Here is a 23,765-nt window from a genome sequence, read left to right on the forward strand (position 1 = left end):
AGCTGGAATTGTCTCTTCAACTGTTGTAGCAATCAACATTTATTAAGCTCCTACTATTTGCTGAGCTCTGTACTGAATGGGTTACATGCGTTTTTTCATTCAAACGTCACTACAAATCTATGAGGTGAGTCAAATTATGAGGTCTATTTTAAGTTGCAGAGACAAGAGTTTAAATACTAAAATCAAATCCCATTATAAATAAACCGTGGAATGTTTAAATCGAAAGCCCTGTACTGAAACAAGATTGAAGGTGCTCTATAATCTAAACAAAATTCACCAGGACACAGCAGCAGTGCTTGATATTATCATGACAGACTTTCTGAATCCTCACCCTAGTCCTATAAGTCCCATGGTTAAGCAGGTGGACAAACCTCAGATTAAATGACTTGCCCAGAGTTTCACAGGCAAAAGCCTCCAACCCAGGCAAAGAAAGTGTGAGGGTGGGAGGTGGGGAGGGAGAGGAAGTGCTGGGGAGGGATATTGGTCAAATTATACTGTTATAATGTGTGCATTTCCAGGCCATTTTGGATATAATACCAAGGCTAATTGACTTGGAAAAGTCCACAAAAATTGGTTCAATACAATTTTATAAGAAAAACTCATATTCAGGATTCAAAGATTACATGTGAATATCTAACTGTTTTTCATGCCACTTCTAATCAAACACATTTGTAATTTCTTCAGGTGCTAGACAACAGCGTAACCAGATACCTACCAACAAGTCTGCAACACACCCAGGAGTCAAGAGAATAGTTAATGATCTCAGGTCAGCAGGTTGCTCTTACAGATGCTAATCATTTATTCGCTATCTTATGAGTATGTTAAATCATGTTAAAAAAGACCACTTTTATTCAATTCAAGAAAACATTATTTAATTTCTACTATTTACTGGGTACTGTGTTAGGTTTATTACTCTTATAATGGCACTGATTTAAGTTGGACAGATTTTTGCCCTGAAGATACACGCCATCTAGTGGAGAAAGACATAAATATTTGTATTCGGAACCTGCAAATAAATTCATAGAAAACAAAAGAAGCACTGGAGTTCAAATGCCAGAGAGAGCCAGGAGTAGTAATTGTGGAGGAGTGGGCAGAACAGGCTTCTTAGGGGAACCTCAGTGCTGAAAATAGAAAGATGTATCAAAATGGGGGCGGGGAGTCCGGAAGGGACTTCTAGACAGAAGGGACAGAAGCTTTCCCAGTACCGTGGGGCTTGCAGCAGCAATGCCAATATACAGCTGAACATAACAGGAGATATGATGTGAGATCATGAAAGGTTTGGCAGGTGGCAAGGGAGCTGACATATCTTTGTGCAGGCAACAGAGAGCAATATGCGTGAAGTATTACAAGGGTCAGTCTAATACAGGGTGAGCTGGAGCCTGAGACAAGAATACCAGTAAAAAATGAATCCTGAACAGGGGACAAACACACAGAAAAGTCCTGGAATGAGGTCAAGAGGCCTTGGCTACTGTAGTTTTCTGGATGTCCACATGTGTGTATATACTTGTTTATTTGATATCATCTGCAAAAGAGTTGGTCTCCAGGGCTCCTTCTTCCTGTGCTAACATTTTCTGACATCATTTGCACAAATATAACACATAGTGAAGGTGTACTCGTATTACAAAATTGATAACTTCATATGGCATAATCTATAATATATAATGATGTATTAAAGTTTGGGCTGTTATCAATTAAATATGAACACCATCTAATGCCATGAGCTTTTGGAAATGAACCAAGGTCCATTAGTCTCGGACTATAAATTTCTCCATCTGCGAACCATAAAAGCAGCTGCTTTTGTTGACTAGAAGTTTAAAAAATACTCTAAGCTGGGGAATGTTTTATTATGGTCCTGTTGGATTAGGAAACAGACTCCTTCAGGGTCTCCCTGAACAAAATCTATGGTCCCTAAAAGGTAATTGGATGACTCAAAAATACCCTCCGTGTGGGTGACAGAACATTTTAATTAGGCTGCCATCAGGTTGACTCAGAACAAAACAAAAGCGCTAAGCTACCTTTGTGGTGCTGGTCTCTTGCAGGTCTGGAGGAAGAAAAATAACTCAGAAATAAATTAATTAACCGATTTTAATAGTTCCCAGGTAGATCAAAGTTGAAGTCAGCTTAAGGCATGAATCACTATCAGAGCGTGGCCATAAAAAGACAAGCTCATTAACACTAAAATATAGAGCAACAATTGAAAACAACTGCCCTTAATCATTTGATAGCACAATATCAGAAAAAAAATGGTCATGGATTAACCCTCATTTCAAAAAAAGTAAAGCCATCCGGAAAATAAAAGTAGTTAAAGCATTTTCCCTAGAGTTACCTTGCAAAGGAAAAATACCTACTTCTATAAAATGAACACGAATAGTCTTGAACAGTCCTGATAATCCGTTTCTTGATTTGAGGTATAGCAGGTATATTTATACAGAGCACAGAATGAACAAAGCCAGTAGGAACAGTTAACAAAGAGAAATCAAGATCAAATAATCAAAGATATCCCAAGATGCTGGAATGCTGGATTGATACTAGGAAGATTAAAAACTTATCAGTATCAAGGGAAAAGTCTGCCTCTTGATTGAAAGCATCAGTTATATATTTTACACATAAAATATCTTAATGATGATAATATATACAGAAATGCAATAAAGATGACCAAAACATGTACCACAAACCAAGACAGTCTTAACTGATGTATCCACATTAAAGGAATACCACTATTCTAACTGTTTGGATTTTATACCAATAGAGGCTGCTGTTTGAAGATTCACACTTTAAGAGAAATATTCACAGAAGTCTAAAAACCATATTTTTAGAGAAAGAATTAAAACAGAAGAGACTATACTAAAAAGAAACACTAAAAATCCACTTTTTAGTTTGTGTGTATGTGTATGTATATAAAGAATATACTGAAAACAAATGAGGTTATACTAAGAAAAAAACAATAAAGGTTGTTTAATAGAGGAGGACCCTGATGTTTTGTAGGACAAAAGAAATTACCAGTAGGTTTTCTGCTCAACACTGAGAGGTACTTTCAAGTGATTAGGATAGCGTGAGATGAATCATTTATTTCTGCAATCTTGATGTGAACTTCTCCATTGTCTTTGTCATATCAAAGGTCTCTTCACGTTCTCATTTTATCATAAATGAAAACTGACACCACCCTCACATTGTAATTTACTACAATAACAGCAGCATGAAACATAAACCTACACTTCCTCTGAATGATGAGTGGGGTTTGTGTAATATTAAAAAGGAGCTAAGACCATAACAGGAAGAGCAATCAATATCATCCATTACCTAGTAATTTCCTTTCTAGAAATTATTCTTAAAAACATGTAAAATATAGATGAGGGCCCACTGCAAGGTCTAGCAAAGTCCTAGGTGAACATGTTATGGTATATCTATACAATGGGCCATCTATAGCTATAAAAAAATACTCAATATTATTAAAAATACTTATAATGTTAACTACCTTCTATTAACTGAAAAGCAGATTACAAAATTGAATAGTGAATATAACCTATATGTGTATATCTAAACACACACAAATACAAATAAATTTTAAAAGTGCTGTTTGGAAGGAGTAAGGTGGCATAATTTTAATATTTTTCTTTATGCTTTAGGAGTTCCACAGTTTTCTGAAATATATTTAATTTAGTAACAACTGCTTTTAAGGAATTTTTCAACTGGATATACGTTTTGTAATTTTTTGTCCATGCTTCTCTGTGTTTTAAAGTGTTGATGCCTGAAGAGGTTTAAAGAAAGAATGTGCCTTAACTGAGACAAAGGCATAGACTAGGCCTGTCCTGCACCATGGCTGAGCATCCACCGTAGACACAGTAAGGACTGGCATGCTGGCCACACTGCTCTCTCAAGTGCCCATATGCAGACACAGGGCTGGAGTTAAGACTCCTGTCACATTCACCTTTCTGGGCCTCAATTTTGTCATTTGCAAAAATAAGAGTTGATAGTAAAATGTATAGGATGGTTTTAGTTTAAAACATTCAATCATAAGTTCTTTTCTTTCTATATTTGGCTCTAATGCATTTAGATACAATGTTTCCAAACTTGAAATTATTCAGAAGTAATGTCTATTCTCCCCTAAATAATTTTTAAAACATGCATTTCCTAAGTGTTTGTAAATGAAGTGGTATGATGTCTGAGATTTGCTTTTATAATAACCCAGTGGGAGTGGTGTGGGATACTGTAAAGGGTCATAATTAAAATAAGATTAGTTAAATGCTGATAATTGTTGAAGCTGGGTAGAGGGTACATGGGGATGCATTACTGCATTCTCTCTACTTTTATATATCAGAAGTTTGGCACAATTGAAAAAAAAATTCTCTAAAATCCTAATATTCATTTCTTATATCCCCCATCCTAACAAAGCTAATATGATTTAATTTGGACCTAAAGAAAAACCCTGAAAATTCAACGTAATACATCTGTACGGACTACTACAAAAGCAATATTTGGTGTATATATGATGTTTGAAGTTCTAAATCCTCATGCCTCTTTGATGTACATGAAAAAAGTTCCAGCTTTTTTTTATTAAATAAGCATTTGGACAACAGAGTACAAATTCATTTTGTCTATTATCCCTAAACCCCAAAACCATACATCTTGCCCTATCCCAGAAGTGAACTAGTAAACATACTATTCAGAAACTGACAGTTGATCTTAGATGTCTTTAAGAGTAAGAAAGAAGTTTTGTAAAATACTTTATTTTAACTCTTACATATTTTATATGAATGGATAATACAACCCAAACTATCTAGTATGACAGCTAAATAGCAAAACCAATAGAAAGGTGTTTCTTGCAAGAAACAATTTTAACTACTGCAACTCTTAATAGAGAAAAGACTACTAAAGGAAGCCATGATCTAATTACTCAGCAATGAATGAGAGCCTTCTAGGTAATATTCATATACAAAGACATTTTTTCCCTACTTGAAGTCATGGATGCTTATAAAAGCGATTCTTATTGGAATCAAAGATGGAAAACTTTAAACAAATCATGAACATTCATTTTATGGATGGTGTTTTTATTAGAGGAACTTTATCATCTAGATTTTCAGGATCTCATGTTCTAATCTAAAGACTGTGGTATGCCAATGATTTAAGTAGCTCATAAATAAATTAAGCTCAGACTCCCTTTTCTCACTCTTTGGTCCAGTCTCCCAACTCTGTATATTGCCATTAACTACAATGAGGAACTTTTACGTTGTATTATGGGTCAAATTTTATTTTGTGACTAGCATGCCCTGGAAACATCCTTCATCTCAACTGTTAGTTTTTAGCCTTACGTATCTGTGTGGTTTAATGTTTATCTGACCCACTCAGCTGTAAGCTTTAAGATGGCTAAGACCAAGTCTGTTTTGGCTGTCACTGTATTTCCTTACATCTGACTTTTAGTTAAATGTGCAATGCATATTTGAAGGTTAAGTGAAAGAATTATTTGAAAATGCGTAGGTGTGTATACATACATATATATAAATATGTGTGTGTATATGTGTGTGTGTGTGTGTATATATATATATACACACACATATATATATAACGAAGACTAATTTTGCAAATTATTTGATGCTGTGGTTTGAATGAGAGTAATAATGTCTGCCAAAGGTTCTTATGTTAGTTAAGGGCTTCATTTTTAGGGTGGCTCTATTGGTAAATATGATGATACCTCCTTAGGTCATTGGGGGCGGGCCTTTGAAGGGGACTCCAAACTCTCTCCACTTTGAGGTGTGATCACTTGCTTTACCCCAACATGTACTTCCACCTTGTCTTCTGCCCCATGAGGAACAGATGCAGTCAAGGGGCAATCCTTACTAAACCTCTCCCATGTCACTCTTTGGGCTCTGAATCTACAAAATTGTGATCTTCTCTTTCTCATTAGTTGCCTCAAGTATTCTGTTGTAGTAGTAGTAGTACAGAGGTAACATATTTGATCTCCTTCAATCAAAAATTTATGACTTTCATTTCTTAACATTTTAACAATGATAACGCTTTTTAAAATGTTTTTGCAAGAACAGACAAATTTTATAAGACATGTAGAAGGTTCTCTCTTAAGCATTTGGCAACCCATAAAAAAAGTGTCTATTCCTAGAAATTTCAACTATTTTTAACCACATCTAATTTTACTTGAGGTAGCCATCTCTAATTTAGGTACCACTGCTTCCTGACACAATATTTAATTCTTCTGTGAGAAATTTTAACTAAGCACATGTTTCTCATGCAGTGCAGTTTCTCACCCTGCTACATGGATTCATGATGTAACACAGGAAGATACGGAACGAGAACTAGTCCAACACAGCAAAAATCAAACTGGCAATTTCCCTGTGGTTGATGTTATAATATAATAGGCTGTCAATGAGACATGTATTATCTGCTCACTATCTGAAAGAAAAAGAAAGCACACCCAATAACTAATTGTCAAAAAATCACTTTTTTAAAGGTAACATTCTAGTTTTCTCCCAAGATAGGTTTAAAAAAATAGTTCGAAGACAGCAGTCCACTATTTTATTTTATCCAAGGATGACTAGATTCTAAAACATAGAATTTGCCAGAGAGCATACATTATACTTCCCAGTCCAGGGAATGTAATACATGTAAGAGCAAGAAAAATGATCAAACAGGCAAAGGTAGAAATTAGAAATCCAAACCTCTACAACCTACAGTACTTTATTCATACCTCAGTTTCTATGTCAGAAAAATGGAGATTACTTTCTATTATTGCTTATAAGACATGTATTATCTTATGAGACATGTATTATAAGACATGTATTATCTGCTTATATTTTGTTGTGAATTTGTATTTTGTTTATAAAATATATTCATGAACTATTTATCGCTAGTAGTCCATTAATGTCATAATTTAAAACTATGTTCTTTTGAAGTCATTGTTCTAAACTCAAAATTAAATTTAAGACAAAGAAATAGCACATTTTAAAATACATACATTTTTGCAATATAAAACTAAGCATAAAAAAGCTTAAGAGCAGTTCATATGGCATGCATATAATATTATATATAATTTATATACATATCATATATGTAATATATACATATACATAATAATACATAACATTATAATTATATATATATAATGTATGCTATATGAAATAGGAAGTAGTAATGCTATTAAACAAACCAAAAGAGGAAGAAAATATTTGGTGCTTACTTGCAGCTGAAGAAGGTAAGAGATGCCCGGCCTCAGGTCCTGATGGTATTACACTGTGGTTTTGTGACTCATGGATCTTTTCTTCCCCTTGGCTGGGTGTTGCAGACATCCCCATTGGGTTTTCTCTGCCAACTGAAATTAAAATTCTAAAAGACGCCATCCTTTCAAAATCACTTGTTTCTTCACAGAATGCTCACCATATGCTCAGCTAAGCAAGTTGAAGCTTTCTCATTGTTTCTATTTCAATGCCTAGTCAAATCTTCCCTCTGCATTACATAGTTACTAGAAAATGACTTGTTATTCTTACCAGCAGGCTATGCATGGATGGTATTCCTGTAAAACCTATTCACTGCTTTGTAAATCCAAGCAACAGTTTAACATCACAATATGAATCAAATGACTTATTCAAAATCCTTTTTCTTAGATTCTAAGTGAGAACTCCTTTGGTAATCTGGTAGTTTGCCTTCCTCAAAAGAGGAAACTGACTAAAGTATCCTCTAAACATAATTTTATATGATCTTACCGGAATGTAAAAATCAAAGAAATATACACACACCTTCAAGTAAAAAAAATATATTAGCTACTTCTATCCTTTATAGAGAAGCAAGTTGTTTTGGAGCCTTGCTCAAAAGTAGATCTCCAATTTAATTGAATAATGATTCAATTTTATAGTGTACACTCAAGAGTGCTATTTATGTTAGGTTTTCAATGTTGAAATTGTTTGTGTTCCTTCTTTAGAATCAGGCATAGGATGGGCACTTACTTTTTAAGTGACAGCAATTCACACTATTAATGTCAAATTTAAGAGACCACATGAGCAAGAAAAATTACACAGATGTCTGATTAAACAGCAGCTACTTCTTATACCACAACTTCAGTCAACAAATTAGATAACTCATAAGTAAGGCATGACAACCTCATAGGTATGGAATTAATGACAATCATAGGGAGAGATGCACAGACGACTCAACACTGATGTCTGAAAAACTGCCCATGAACACATTGTTATATACATCCTTTAAGTGTTATAAGATAAACTTCATATAATAATAATCTTTTAAACATAAAACCCTACAAAATATTGATTTTTTTCCCATATCATTTCTTTACAATACAATGCCTGGATACTGGAGATTGATGATAGTGAAGGAAAGTTCAAATAGTAAAATATAGATCAGAAATAAGTAGAAATATATTCATGGAGAGTAAATGAACAATTGTAGAGAGAGAAAAAGATTCCTAAATATAACTAAGGTTCCATTTGCCTATATATTAATAATGTCAAACTCAGAACTGATAAGGGAATATAAACTAATCTTCTAGTTGCTTCCATAGACTTAGAAATAATTCAGTGCATAACACATGGCTTTTTGACATTGATGGGGTCACATCCCAGAGGGGAGACACATAAGCGATGACCTCTGATGAATGTTAGAACAGACCCATGCACAGGATGCATGGAGAATATAAAAGAGACGACGATGACATGCCAGTGCAGAGATTAGAAACAACTCAGAAAGCTTGCACAACAGGGTCCACCTAGGGAGAGCTGAAATGAGGATAAACATCTCCCACTCCCTCCCCTCCCCACCGCTTCTCAACATTCCACCTCACCCTTTCAAAAAGGATAGTGATATTTCTTTATAGAACACAGTGGCAGGAAATTCAAAACATGGAAGATGTTTCTGGAAGTGTCACCAGGATGATATTCCTATCCCTCTATACAGAGAGCTGCCCACTCTGTCTTTAGGCCAGGTACAAAATTCAACTACTGAGGGGATCTCCAATAAGACTCTGAATTGGAGCGATATGCTTTCTTTGCCTGTATGCTTTCTTTGCCTAACTTTCACGATTTAAAAAGAATATGAAAATTTATAAACAGCAATGTAAAATAACACTTGTGATGAATGTAAAAGAACTTGAATTGTCTAACCTAGAATATTATCAGAAAAAAAATATGTGTCTGTATGTAGTGTGTGTGTGTATATATATCACATACACCTGGATTTGGGTGATTATTCACTTCAGATAATGTCTCATTATATCCAATATGTGAGTTGTATCAAGATCCACCAACTAGACAGCAGAGTGTGTCTGTTTGTTATCTGGATATGTGGATCATTTAGAAATGTCATTCCTATCCATTATTCTAGATAATGAGCCAACACTTATAAGGTCATATAAGACCTCAGTGCTGGATATTGTTGAAAGAACTTTGGATCAATATAACTTATAAATTTTTATATTTGAACCATCTTATATTTTGCTAGAATGAAACAAAAATCAATTTTCCAAACATATTTAATATGAACTTCTATAGCACTTGAATCTTAAAGAAATTCTTATTTTAGTAAAAATGCAACATCTAAACCATGTCTTCCATCCCATGTCTTTAGAAACCTGAAATTAATTACCGATAACATGATTTATAGACAGGTTTCTGTTGATATGAAATATAAATTTCATGCCATAAAACTGGGCTGGAATTAGAATAAGAGAAGGCAAATTTTGTACAGAAGTTTATGTCATAATACTTGTGAAAACTCGAATATGTTCACACTTACCTCAGTGTTCTATAAAAGTAACAGTACATTGAAGTTAATGAAAATTTACAAGTTATATTGATCCAAAGTTCTTTCAACAATATCCAGCATTGAGGTCGTATTATATAAAATTATAAGTGTTGGCTCATTATCTGGAGCAATGGATATGATTAAAATTTCTAAATGATCCACATATGCAGATAACAAATGGCGAATCTCTCCATTGGCTCAGTATAATAACTGGTCATGTAGACTCAAGAGGTCAGATCTTTTTATATTTTTTTCTGTATATAAGTTTTATAGTACTGTGATTATAAATTCATGAAAGAGAATGAAGAGGTTTTGCTGCATAAGCTAGTTAGCATAGCTAAATGGTAGTGGGATAAATTACTTTTATTATAAATTCTTAATACACAATAATTAAACCAAATCCTAACTAAAATATACATGAAGAAATCAAGTCACATCGAAGTTAAGTGATTTATCCAAAGTGATTAATAGAGGTGATGAGATGGCACTTCCTGCCTTTCAGAAATCTGTCAATTCTATTTAAGATACATGAGATGCTCTTCTTGGTCTGATAATCATAATAGCAAATACTTGTATAGCATTTGCTGAGTACCAGGATTCTACTAAGCATCTTGCATGTGTTCATTCATGTGATTCTCATAGCACCACTAATTTAAGGCACTCTTTGTCCTCATTTTACAGAAGAGAGGTTCAGGACCTATGAGAACACAAGTTGGAAATAGCCAAAACTAGGGCTTGGACATTGACCAGGGCTAGAGCCCTCAGAACCTGTGTGCTGAAACTCCACCCTGCCCCCTACCCAGCTATGATTCCAAGGCTCTCACTGTTTGCTGGGTAGACCCAGTCCATTAGGCTACACTTATCCTAGGCAGGACAGGACAGTACAGTACCTCCATGTGATTCTGAACCAAGCCAGATTAAGCAGTGTGTAAATGCATACACAAGGTGCAGATACTTCCAAGGAGATCAAGGAGACTCTTTCAGGGTGAGTGTTTGGGGACAACAAGGTACATTCTCCATGGGAAGGTCTCTCTACAGGAGTCTCTTGAAAGGCAATACTGTTTTCTTCCTGTTACTATCTCTACCCCAGATTCCTTATTGCTCAGAGCACTTCAAAACTCCCCACACTGCTTTCCTGAGAACTATGAGAAAAATATATATATGCTGTAAAAACAAGCTACAGAGTTAGTCTGCTCTCTCTCTCTCTCTCTCTCTCTCTCTCTCTCTCTCTCTCTCTGTTGAAATACAATTAAAAACTCGCAAAAAATATCAAGGGTATTCTTTTCAATATAGAGAAGTTTCAGTCTATCCTGTGTAGATAGTCTAGCTAGAAAAGATTCCAAAATTAGAAAATGAGTTAGGGAATCACCCTAAAGTTTGAATAAACATTCTATCACCCGTGACAAAACCCTGTAAGAGAGTTTAACACTGAGTCATCGATCTTTTTGAAAAATCTAAAGGTTATATGCTTCTTCCCACCTCCAATGTACACTCATGCAAATTTGCGTATTATTTATTTACTCAAAATGTGTTTACTCATAAGTTCAAGGCAGAAAGTTCTTACTGTAAGGCAACGTTATATTTACAGATGACAAAACAGAAGTTGAGGTGGTAAATTAGGAGCATGATGTTAGCAGATAAAAATAACACCCAGGCATGAAATCTCACTCTGTGTATGTTATACCATGAATTTGTTCAACAAGGACACCACATACACTGACAGAGCCAGGGAGTGTGCTAAGCCCTGGAGATACCACAAGATGAGGTACCATTCAGTACTCAATGTACTAAGTACCTCATCAGAAGACGAAGGAGTAATAAAAAATTTAGAGAAGAACACACACTCCATTGTTTTTCTGATCTGACAGAAAAACCAGCATTTCCTAGAGAATTCAAGGTAAAAGTGAGGATAAATATCTACACAAAACAGAATTTGCAATGGTGCACCCCAATATAGCACACATGAGCCCTGGTACAGGAACCATTATTTGCATTTCCATTTGCTGAAGTGTTCAATGTCTAATGATTAATTAGAGTCCAAATAAATCTCTTAAAGGAGTTGTGGTAGCTTATTCTGTGGGCATGCTTTTCATTATAATCCCAGACAGGAAAAATTCAAACTTGCTGTGGAAGCTGAAGGGCTTGAGGTACCCACACAGATTAACACTGGGATTCTTTTCTTATGAACATGGGAATGAATTATTAAATTAATTATTTCTTGAAGAAATACTATTTTTAATCCAAATCCCATTTATTTTGCATACTCTTCCTCAAAATGCTTAGAATTGTTCCAATAAACGATTTCTAAAGTGAGGTCTCCTGTATTATTGTTACCCTTGCTAAAATAGAAAAACAGGAAGTTCCCTCTAATAAATAGAGCAAAAAATAAAAATAAAACAAAACCACTGAGGCTTTAGCAATCAAACCAAATTAAATTATGGAGCTTGTAAAGAATAGCTTTATTTTTACTGGTCCCATGTTAATAAACGTGGCACCTCTTATTATTTCTTGATCATATCTTGCCAGAATTATTTTTCCCTTTTGTCACCTAATTATTGCTATCTCTTCTTTCTCAGGTTATCTTCTCTGACCTCTTCCTCATTATTTCTACTTTTTCCCTTGTGTTTTTCCCGCTTGCTTGATGTCCCTTGCTAAGTATCTCTCACTACTCTTCTCCTGCTCCACCCTGTACCCTTTTGCTTGCATTCAAGTCACCTGCTTCTCTCTTCTGAGCTCCAGAGGCAGATGGCAGACCCGTTTTGTTGAGTGGGAGTACCAGTGTGCCAGCCCGTGGAGCACCAGAGGGCGGGAAAACTGGTGATATAGATGGCAGCAAATTAAGGTCTACTCATCCAAGAATTTGCAAGATTTTAAATACAGTAACTAAAAGCTGAAAATGAACTGATGGAGGTAAGGGGGAAAAAAATAGGGCCAGATAGACTGTCTTGTTAAATCAAGCTTTATGCTTTTGTTTTAAACCACCTTATCTAGGATATCTCTCATATACACACACACACACACACACACACACACACACACAGGTATAGATGGACTCTGATAAAAAAAAAAAGAAGCTGAATAAGAGTCAGACTGACTAAGAAAATCTAGGTTTTGATTAAACCAAAGCTCATGAAACAACATTAGGCAAAAATCAGCACACTAAACTTTGAAATAATTTAAAAGCACAATAACATTACCTAATTAGCCTTTGTGTTCAAGAAAATATATTTTAAGCTTCAAATGTTTAAAAAGTTCTAAGATTTTCAATTTGCTAAAGAACCTGAGCTTAGATATGAGAGAGACCAGTTTCAAAATATTCACATTTCTGTCCTATCCTTGGACTTTTTTCCCCCAATTCTATTTTTAATCCAAATCCCATTTATTTTTATCTTTATGCCAACTCTTTTTTTATAACCACGCATTAAAAATTAATAGCAATGAAGCTGAGAATTTCTAACAGCCTCAGCTTCTCTCAGTGTATATGGAAATATCCTTAAGTAACAAGAGTCAAATATGCACACACAATTTAAAAAGTTATAAAGGAGCTCAACCAGCAAAATACACCTAACATTAACTACTACCCAAATTTGAGGCAAATGGTCTTCATTATGTTTTTCTTACACTACTTCTAGGATTATTGAACAATAAATCCTAACACCAGAGATTTTCTTAGAAAAATATGTGATGAAATTGTCTACCACTGTGCACAAACCATCATCAAGCAAACCAAAGTTGAAGTACTTTAGAATAAACGTACATTGGATGACTTGTGGGTAGAAACAAACATTCTCATCCTTGGTATAAATTACAGGTTTTGCCAGACCATCTGCTTGAAGTCCAACAAACAACCCTGGGCTCCTCGTAGATTCTAGGCTTATGGATGCATTTTCCAAGTTCTTCTTAATTTTAAAATGACAGTCAATATCTCCAGTGCCCTACAATAAGGCAAAGTGATTTGATAAGTGTGAGCAAACATTAATGACAGAATTTAAAGCCACTTACTCCACAAGAATGCAATTTTGCTGTATTTTCAAATTGTCTTGATAAATCTAGAAACTTTTTGCACAAACTGCATCCTGATCCATAAGATTCAGAATCACAGATCGTGTAACCGCCTGACTCAAAAGCATATCAAACAAAGGGCTCCAAACCAAAGAAGTGCTTCAATTAAAGAGTATGCTGTGTGTTGTATTTCATTTCAGAGTTGCTCACCTCCAAAGGTGAATACAGAACTAAAATGTTAAATTACTTAATGATGGGTATGCTTTCTGAGAAAGGCATCATTAGGCCATTTTGTCATTGTGCAAACACCACAGAATGCACTTATACAAACCTACAACGAATACTTAAGCTATATAGTAGACACACACACATTTATAGGTATACACATACACATACATATTAGTGTTATATAAGTATGCATGCATATGTGTGTGTATGCACACATTTATGTAACATTATCCACTGCACCTAGAGCCATTGGAAAAACAAAAACAAAATGAGATTAAAAGATTAAATCAAGCACAATAAAAACAATGTTTTCAGGATATGCACTAAATTTGAGATGGTGTAACAGCATACTGTTTTATAGTAAGCTGTTTTTATATAAATATAAAAATACTTTTAAAAAAGATAAGAACGTAATAAGTCAATACATAAACCAGTTACAGGGTCACTCATTATTATCAAGTATTATATACTGTACATAATTGTATTATACTATACTTTTACAACTGGCAGCACAGTTTGTTTACACCAGCATTTCCACATACATTGTCCTGCAAAAAATATGACATCAGCGATATCACTAGGAAAGAGAAATTTTTCAGCTCCATTATAATTTTGTAGTATAACCATCATACATGCAGTGCATTATTGACTGAGACAAAATTAGGTAGCCTATGCCTATACTCAGAAATTACAGAAAAAACTGCAGTTTATCCCAAGTTCATTTGCATTTAAATAAAAAACAATTTTCGGTGCTATTCTGCATTTTCCAGACTAAATTTTTATAGAGTGTAAATAAACTTCTCAAAGACTGTATACCAAAACATTCAGGAATGAAGAGCCCAAAAGTAATCTATATAACCTCCAGAATAATGAAATCTCCCTTTTTTCAGGCATTTATAATCTCAGAAAACATTTAACCATTCATTTGTTGAAAGTTTTCTCATATGATTTCAGATTTCTAGTGAAATCAAATTTCTGAATTTGGTGAAAACGATTCAAAATTTCTAACAGAAACTTATTTTACTTACAATAGAAAATTATATTTGTTTTTCAAGATGGTGGAATAGAGGAGGTCACTTTCCTAGCTGCTCTGTGTCATGAAACCAAGAAAAGCAGACAGACAGTGTTCATACACTCAGAAAAGTGTATAAACAAAAGAAGTTGGGGGGGGGGACACTACTATAAATTAAAACTGGAGATTCGAAGCAGACTGGGGACTCAGAAGGTTGGATAAAATAAAATGAAGAAGAAATCCCCAGTGCAATTTCATTTACTATGAAAATGACTAACATACAGAATAAAGATAAAATTTTAAAGGCTGTGAGAGGAAAATATCAGATTACAGATGGGGGAAACCAATTCAGATATCAGCTGATTTCTCAGTCCCCCTCAAAGCTAGTAGGTCCTAGCATAACATATGCCAAACTCTGAAAGAAAATGGATGCCAACCAAGAATCCTATATCCACCAAAATTAAGCTTTAGATTTGAAGATGAAATAAAAACCTTCCCTGATAAACAAAAGTTGAAAGAATTCACAACTAGAAAGCCTGCACTATATAGAACATTTCTCAACAAAATATTTTATGAAGACGAAATGAAAAAGAAATAAGAAATAAGTGAAACCAGGAAAGGGAGGAACGACACTAAAGGTCTAGTCAATCAAAGGAGAAACCAATTCAAATTAAAAACCAGAAATAAACTCAATGACTGGGAACTCAAATCGTATCTAAATAATAAACTGTACATTAAGGGCCTAAACTCATCAATCAAAATGCATATAATGGTGGATTTGAATAAGAAAACAAGACCCAATAATATGCATCTCCAAGAGGCTCACCTCATAAGCAAAGACATCCACAGACTGAAGGTAAAAGGATGGGAAAAGAAACATATCCTTCACCTAGGTCACATAAACAAGCAGGGGTTTCCATCCTCGTATCAGATAAAGTGGACGTTAAGCCAGAGTTAATCAGAAGGGACAAAGAAGGACATTTCATACTGCTTAGGGAATTATACATGAACAATATATAATAATCTTAAATATTTTATGCCCCCAAAAATGGAGCATCTATGTACATCAAATAAACCCTTCTCAATTTGAAGAAGCAAATAGACCACAACACAATAATACTGGGTGACTTTAACACACCTCCTCACTGCTACATAGATCCTCCAAACAAAAACTAAATTTAAAAAGCTATAGAACAAAAAATACAATTATAATTTAGACTTACCAGACATATATAAAGTATTTCATCTATCAATGACTGAAAACACTTTCTTCTCAGAAGCACATGGGTCCTTCTCAAAAATAGACCATATCTTAGGCCATAAAGCAACTCTTAGCAAATAGAAAAAAAATAGAATAAAATGAAATAGAATCCTATCAGATCATAATGGAATTATATTAGAAATAAATGATAAAATAAAAAATAGAAGTTATTCTAATGCCTGGAGACTAAACAATATGCTATTGAATGATGAATGGGTAGCAAAAGAAATCAGGGATAAAATTAAAAAAATACATAGAGGTAAATGACAATATCAAAATCATATCAAAATCTCTGGACCACTATGAAGGCAGTGTTAAAAGGAAAGCTCATTGCATTGAGCTCTTTCATTGAAAAAATAGAAAGTCAACAAATAAATAATCTAACATTACATCTCAAATCTCTAGAGAAAGAAGAACAAATCAACACCAAAAGCAGAAGACAGAAAATAATTAAAATCAGAGCTGAAATCCATGAAATTGAAACAAAAGAAACAATACAAAAAAATTGACAAACAAACAGTTCTTTGAAAAAAATCAATAAAATTGATAAACTATTAGCCAAGGTAACAAAGAGAAAGAGAGAGAAAACTCAAATTGTTAAAATTTGAGATGAAAAAGGAAACATCACAACAGATACTACTGAAATACAGAAAATAATTAGAATGTATTTTGAAAATTTATACTCTAATAAAATAGAAAATCTTAAAGACATTGGCAAATTTCTGGAGATATATGACATACCCAAATTGAATCAGGAGAACATAGAAAATTGAAGACACCATCAAAAGCCTACCAACAAAGAAAAGCAAGGATTCTCAGCTGAGTTCTACCAGACTCTCAAAGAAGAACTAACACCAATTCTCCTCAAATAATTCTATGAAATAGAAAAGGAGGGAATCCTTCCAAACTCATTTTATGAAGCTAGTATCGCACTGATACCAAAACCAAAGACACATCAACAAAAGAAAACTTCAGACCAATATCCCTGGTGAACTTAGGTGCAAAAATTCTCAATAAAATACTGGCAAATCACATACAAAAACATATTTAAAAGGTAGTGCACCATGATCGAGTGGGGTTAATCTCAGAGATGCACAATTGGTTCAACATATGGAAATCAATAAATGTAATTCATCACATAAATAGACTTAAAGGCACAGATCACATGATTATCTCAATAAAAGCAAAAAATGGCATTTGAGAAAATTCAGCAAACATTGATGTTCAAAACACTAGAAAAACTAGGGACATACATCAACAAAAAGATATATATACTAAACCCAAGGACAACATCATTCTAAATGGAGAAAAATTGAAGGCATTCCCTCTAATAACTGGAATAAGACAGGGATGCCCTCTTTCACCACTTCTATTCAACATAGTTCTGGAAACTCTAACCAGAGCAAATAGATGAAAAAACTTAAAGGTATATAAATAGGAAGGAAGAACTCAAACTATCCCTATTTGCTGACGACATGGCCCTATTTTTAGAAGACCCAAAAAAATCTACCCCAAAACTTCAAGAACTTATAAATGAATTCAGAAATGTAGCAGGATATAAAATTAGCACCCATAAATCAATTTCATTCCTATACATCAGTGATAAATCAACTGACAGAGAAATCAGGAAAACTATCCCATTCACAATAGCCTCAAAAAAAATAAAATATTTAGGAATCAATCTAACAAAAGAGGTGAAAGACCTCTATAATAAAAACTATAGAACACTAATAAAAGGTATTGAAGAAGACCTTAGAAGATGGAAAGATCTCCCATGTACTTAGATAGGCAGTATTAATATTTTCAAAATGGCCATAAAACCAAAAGTGCTATACAGATTTAATGCAATTCCTATTAAAATCCCAATGATGTTTTTTATAGAAATAGAAAAAGCAGTCATGAAATTCACTTGGAAAAATAAGAGACCCAGAATAGCCAAAGGAATCCTTAGCAAGAAAAGTGAAGGCATCATAATACCAGACCTAAAATCATAATACAGAGCTATGGTAACAAAAAAGGCATGGTATTGTCACCAAATCAGACCTGAAGACCAAAAGCACAGAATAGAAGACACAGAGACAAACCCACATACAGTTATCTCATATTAGATAAAGCGCCATAAACATATATTGGAGAAATATATGTATTTCAGCCTCTTTAACAAATGGTGTTGGGAAAACTGGAAATCCTTATGTAGCAAACTGAAATTAGACCCCTATCTCTCACCCTGCACAAAATTCAACTCAAAGTGTATCAAGGACCTAGGCATTAGATCAGAGACCCTGCACCTACTAGAAGAAAAAGTAGACCCAAATCTCCATCATGTCCTCTTAGGATCCACTTTCTCAATAAGACTCCTAAAGTGCAATAAGTAAAATCAAGAATCAATAAATGGGATACAATCGAACTAAAAAGCTTCCTCACAGCAAAGGAAACAATCAAGAATGTGAACAGAGAGCCTACAGAATGGGAGAAAATATTTACCACATGCACCTCAGATGCAGCATTAATCTCCAGGATATACAGAACACAAAAAAACATCAAAAAATAATAATAACCTAATCAATAAATGGGAAAAGGAACTTAACAGACACTTCATAGGAAAAGAAATACAAATAGTCAACAAATATGTGAAAAAAAATGTCCAACATCTCTAGCAATTAGAAGAATGCAAATTAAAACTACACTGAGATTCCATCTCACTCTAGTCATAATGACAATTATCAAGTATATGGGCAACAATAAATGTTGGTAAGGATGTGGAGAAAAAGATACACTCATACATTGCTGATAAGAAAACAGTATAGAGATTACCCAGAAAACCTGGAATGGAACCATGATTTGACCCAGTTATTCCACTCCTTGGCATACATTATGGTTCAAATGTGGTGTCCCCTGAAAGCTCTTGTGTGAGATGATGCAAGAAGGTTTGAGGAAAATAACTGGGTTGTGAAAGTCAACCCAATCGGTGAATTAATCCCCTGATTAGGATTAATTGAATGGTAACTGAAGAGGTAAGGTGTGGCTAGAGGAGGTGGGTCTTTGGTGGCATGATTTTGGTGTACATATTTGTATCTGGTGAGTGGCATCTCTCTCTCTGCCTCTTGGTCACCATGATGTGAGCTGCTTTCCTCTGCCACCCTCTCTCCACATGATGTCCAGCCTCACCTTGTGCCCCAAGGAATAGAGTCGGCCTTCTAGGGACTAAGACCTCTGAAACCATGAGCCCACAGATAAACTTTCCCTCTTCTATAGTTGTTTGGTCATATCCTTTAGTCACAGCAGCAAAAAAGCAGACTACAAAAGCATATACCCAGAGGACTTAAAATCAGCATAATACAGTGACTTGGCCACATCCTTTATAGCAGCTCAAGCTTCCTTCGCGATAGCTAAACTATGGAATCAACCTAGGTACTCTTCAATAGATAAATGGCTAAAGAAAATGTGATACATATACCCAATAAAAAATTACTGAGCCATAAAGAATAATCAAATTATGGCCTTTGCTGGTAAATAGATGGAACTAGAGACTATCATGCTAAGTGAAATAAGCCAATCCCAAAAAAACAAAGGCCGAATATTCTCTCTGATATGTGGATTCTGACTCACAATGTTGGGAGGGGATTGATTGGACAGAGGGGATGGAGGGTTGGAGGGAGAAATCTCAACTCAAATGTGAGCTTGTTGTCACTAAGAGCCATTTGTCTGTCTGTCTCCCTGCCCTGCTCATTTTACAAATGTGAATTGAGCAGCTTTAACCTCCTATTCTTATTATGGATACAATAAGACTCTGGCCTTGATTCATTCATTGTCAAGCACAGGAGACAATGACATATACACATAAAAATAATAATACAGATAATAGAATAAACATGTGCAAGAAACAGATTCCTGTGGTTTCTAAAATGAACAATGTTGATACATACTATTAACTGATGCTTTATTCCTATTTTCTCAATTTTTTATCTAGTATCCCTTTTCTCCCTAGCATTTTATCCCGGGTGCCATGTTACATTTAGTATTCATGAAAACTTTTTGAGAGTCTGCAGGGCAGAGAGACAGAAAGTCGTGTGATTCTTAGTGACAACAGCTCACATTTAAGTTGAGATTACAACATAATTTCCTATTATAAATAAAATAATAGTTGCCATTGGAAATTTCTACCACGCAGCCTGCGCAATGGTTTCATTAATTAATTCTAGGCATAAAGTTAGTTAGAAGAGATCGAAATAAAACACAAGACTCAGTTACCTTATTTCTATTGCTAGGTCTGAGACGGCTCCCCTCCCTGGTTCGCTCCTCTAGCCGCCCAGCAGGGCAGCAAGGATTACTCAGGGCTAGCAGGAGAGAGAGAGTAAACACACTGGGGACTAGCCTTTTATTGGGGAACAAGAGATTCAGGGGAGAATTCCATCCAATGAAGGTTGAGGGGGGCTGCACTCCAAGGTCAGGGTCAGTGATTGATTGGGTCCCCGGGGACAGTGGTCAGGCACACCCCCACACAGATGGGCTCTCTCATCAGGAAAGGGTCGGGAAAGCTTCGACATAGCCAAAGCGCCTCAGGCCCTTAACGGGAGTCACCCAATCACGTGTTAGAATGGCTTCCCACAGAAATTTAAATCCATTCTCACAAAATTCATTTTCTAGAACTCTCAAATCTTCGAAGAAAATTTTCAAAAAGTTTTCTTGACTACTCTTCAGATTTCTCTTGGCTGTGCCATTTTCTCAGACTCTTTGTATTCCTGATGACCTTGAAAGTTTTGAGAAGCACTGGTAAAGCATTTTGTAGGCTATTCAATTATTATTACTATTATTCCAATAATCCACTATTGGAAGGTGTTTGCTTTTCTCATAATTAAACTGGTGTTATGAGATATTGAGTGGAAGACCATGGAGGTGAAATTCCATTTTCATCACATCACAACAAGCATAACATATTTTAAACATGATTTGTAATTATTAATGATGGCCAGATCATCTAAGACAGTGGTTGTCAGGTTCCCCCCGTTACTCCCTTCCCAACTTTGCATACCGTGTGCTCAAGGAGAAAGTTACCATGCTCAACCCACACCTGAGGGATGCTGATGCATGGGGAGTTATGCTCCAACCCCTTTAAGGCTGAGTATCTCACACAATTTATTTGGAATCTTCTGCACAAGAGATTTGTCTCTTCTGCCCCATTTATCTATTTATTCAATTATTTATTTATAGCAGTGAGGACTCATGAATATTTCAGACTTTGCATTATAATCCAATACTTTTTTATTTTGTTTCTCCAATTGTTCCAGCCTGGGAGCTTTTGCAGATGACTTCTATATCCTTTGACACATCTCCATTAAGAATCAGGTGGAAAGAACTGATAACAACTGTGAGTCTTCAATCCTACGAATGTAAAATCTGTCCATTTTATTTAGATCTTGATTTTTTTCACCAGTTTTATAGTTTACATATATGGGTCTTATACATATTTTGTTAGATTCATATATTTTGTTGGACTAATATAATTATCTTTACATTTTTAATTTAAAATTTCAAGTTTTCATTGCTAGTCTATAGGAAAGCAACTGAATTTGTATATTAACTTGTACATTGCAGTCTTGCTAGAATAGCTTATTGGTTCTAGGGTTTTCTATTGAATCTCTGGCATTTTTATATGCCTAATTATTATGGTTTAGATATAAAATGTGTCTCCCAAAAATCTCATGTGTAAGATAGTGCAGGAAAGCTTAGATGTGAAATGATTGGGTTAAGAGAGCCTTAACCTAATCAGTACTTTAATTGATATGGATTAACTGGGCTATAACTGTAGGGTGTGGCTGGATGAGGTAGGCCACTGGGGGCATGCCTTTGGGGTTTATATTTTGTCCCTGGTGGGCAGAGCTCTCTCTCTCTCTCTGCTTCCTGATTGCTATTTCTTGAGATGTCTTCCTCCTACACACCTTTACACATGGTTTTCTGCCTCACCTTAGTACCAGAGCAATAGAGTCTCCAATGTATGGACTAAGTCCTCTGAAACCATGAACCCCAAATAACCTTTTTCTCCTCTAAAATTGTTCTTGTCAAGTCTTTTTGTCACAGTGGCAAAAAAAAAATTACTGAACCATTTAATCATGTCATATATGAACAGACAGTGTTATTTATTTATATATTTCCAACCTGTTCAAAATCTATTTCCTTTTCCTGTCTCATTGCACTACCTAGGACTTCCACAACAATGTTGCAAGGATTACTGTGAGGGACATCTTTTTTTCCCCTTGATTTTAGAGAGAAAGCATGTAATTTTTCATAATTATATATGATATTAGCTGTAAGATTTTTGTAGATATTCTTTATCAAGAATAGAAAGTTCCCCTCTGTTCATAATTTGCTGATAGTTTTCCTTATTTTCACCATAAATATTCAATCAACATTAATACAAAATGCTCCACTATCACGAGATGGTCATCACCTTGCCAAGGGAACTCTTGCCTGCTCAGAGAAATAAGCCTGCTAAGAATTTATAGTCAGAAATAACTACTGATGAACACAAGAAAAAGAGTCAGAAAAGATAGTTTCAAAGGGAGCCTGAAGTGCCTGATAGATTCAGCTCTCCCAGGTCCTGGAGCTGGACAATTAGAAAATGGCTCCTTTGGTTTATTTAAGGGGATACATCAAAGGCAGGGATCAGGTTTCAGGGGTGGAGTCTTGCTTCATGGTGACTTCATTCAGTAGTTTGATTGGCATCTTGGCAGATCACACCTGTCTCTGAGAGGCTGTGTGGCTTCAGCAGGTCACCCCATCTCTGGTGCTGTGTGAGACCAGGCAGAGCTGAACAGGGCTCACAATGTGTCTCGGCAGTCAGCCAGAGGAAATGTCCACTGGAAGTTCCCAGACACCAGATTCTCCTACTCACTAGGCTGAGATGTGGACGTAGTCCACACACAACCACCGATGGCTCTCGACACTCCACAACAGTGTCTTTCAAATTTGATGCAAATCTTCTGTTTCATTATTTCTCAGATAACATGCCCCATCACCTGGATCACTATAATCACAGTCTAAAATAAGAATCATATTTTTGACTATTAAATATACTTTCATTGATTATTGTTCCAAAGCTCCCTTACCTACCAGATCAATAATGCTCATTGTTTCATGGGTAAGTAGAATCCAGGCTAAAACAAAAAAAGTTGTCCTAAACTTTGAGTTTATAATTATAAGGGCTACAGGAAGTCTTCAGCAAATAATCAAAAGGAAAGTGTTTTTCTTCACTGAAAGATAAAATGATTTTTAAAAGAAATTGCAAAATCGGATTTAATATACCTAGAACCAAGCGTGGATGACTGTAAACCAGAGTTTAAATGTAGAAAACAATGAGTGGATATTCTATATGATACAGAGGAAATTTACACCCCACAGGAAAAGAAGGCCAATCAGTGCTAGGAGTAATGACCTGGAGTAAATGGCCTAAAAGCAGACATGAATGTCCTATTTCAACCCCACGTGGAGTTGTTTCTTAGTGTA

General features: G+C 35.1%; 1 protein-coding gene across 2 annotated transcripts in view; it reads right to left on the minus strand.

The window, feature by feature from the left end:
• The window catches only part of Rp1 (RP1 axonemal microtubule associated), a 172,214-nt gene that overhangs the window by 36,939 nt on the left and 111,510 nt on the right, over positions 1-23,765 (minus strand). For both annotated transcript variants that reach the window (XM_078017164.1, XM_078017165.1), the window contains exons 16-17: positions 13,517-13,694; positions 7,187-7,318 (exon numbers count right to left, since the gene is read on the minus strand). In XM_078017164.1, the coding sequence (XP_077873290.1) occupies positions 7,187-7,318; positions 13,517-13,694 (310 nt within the window). The remainder of the gene's footprint in view (positions 1-7,186; positions 7,319-13,516; positions 13,695-23,765) is intronic.

The sequence above is a fragment of the Ictidomys tridecemlineatus genome, chromosome 7 (assembly GCF_052094955.1).
Source record: "Ictidomys tridecemlineatus isolate mIctTri1 chromosome 7, mIctTri1.hap1, whole genome shotgun sequence".
NCBI classification, from domain to species: Eukaryota; Metazoa; Chordata; class Mammalia; order Rodentia; family Sciuridae; genus Ictidomys; species Ictidomys tridecemlineatus.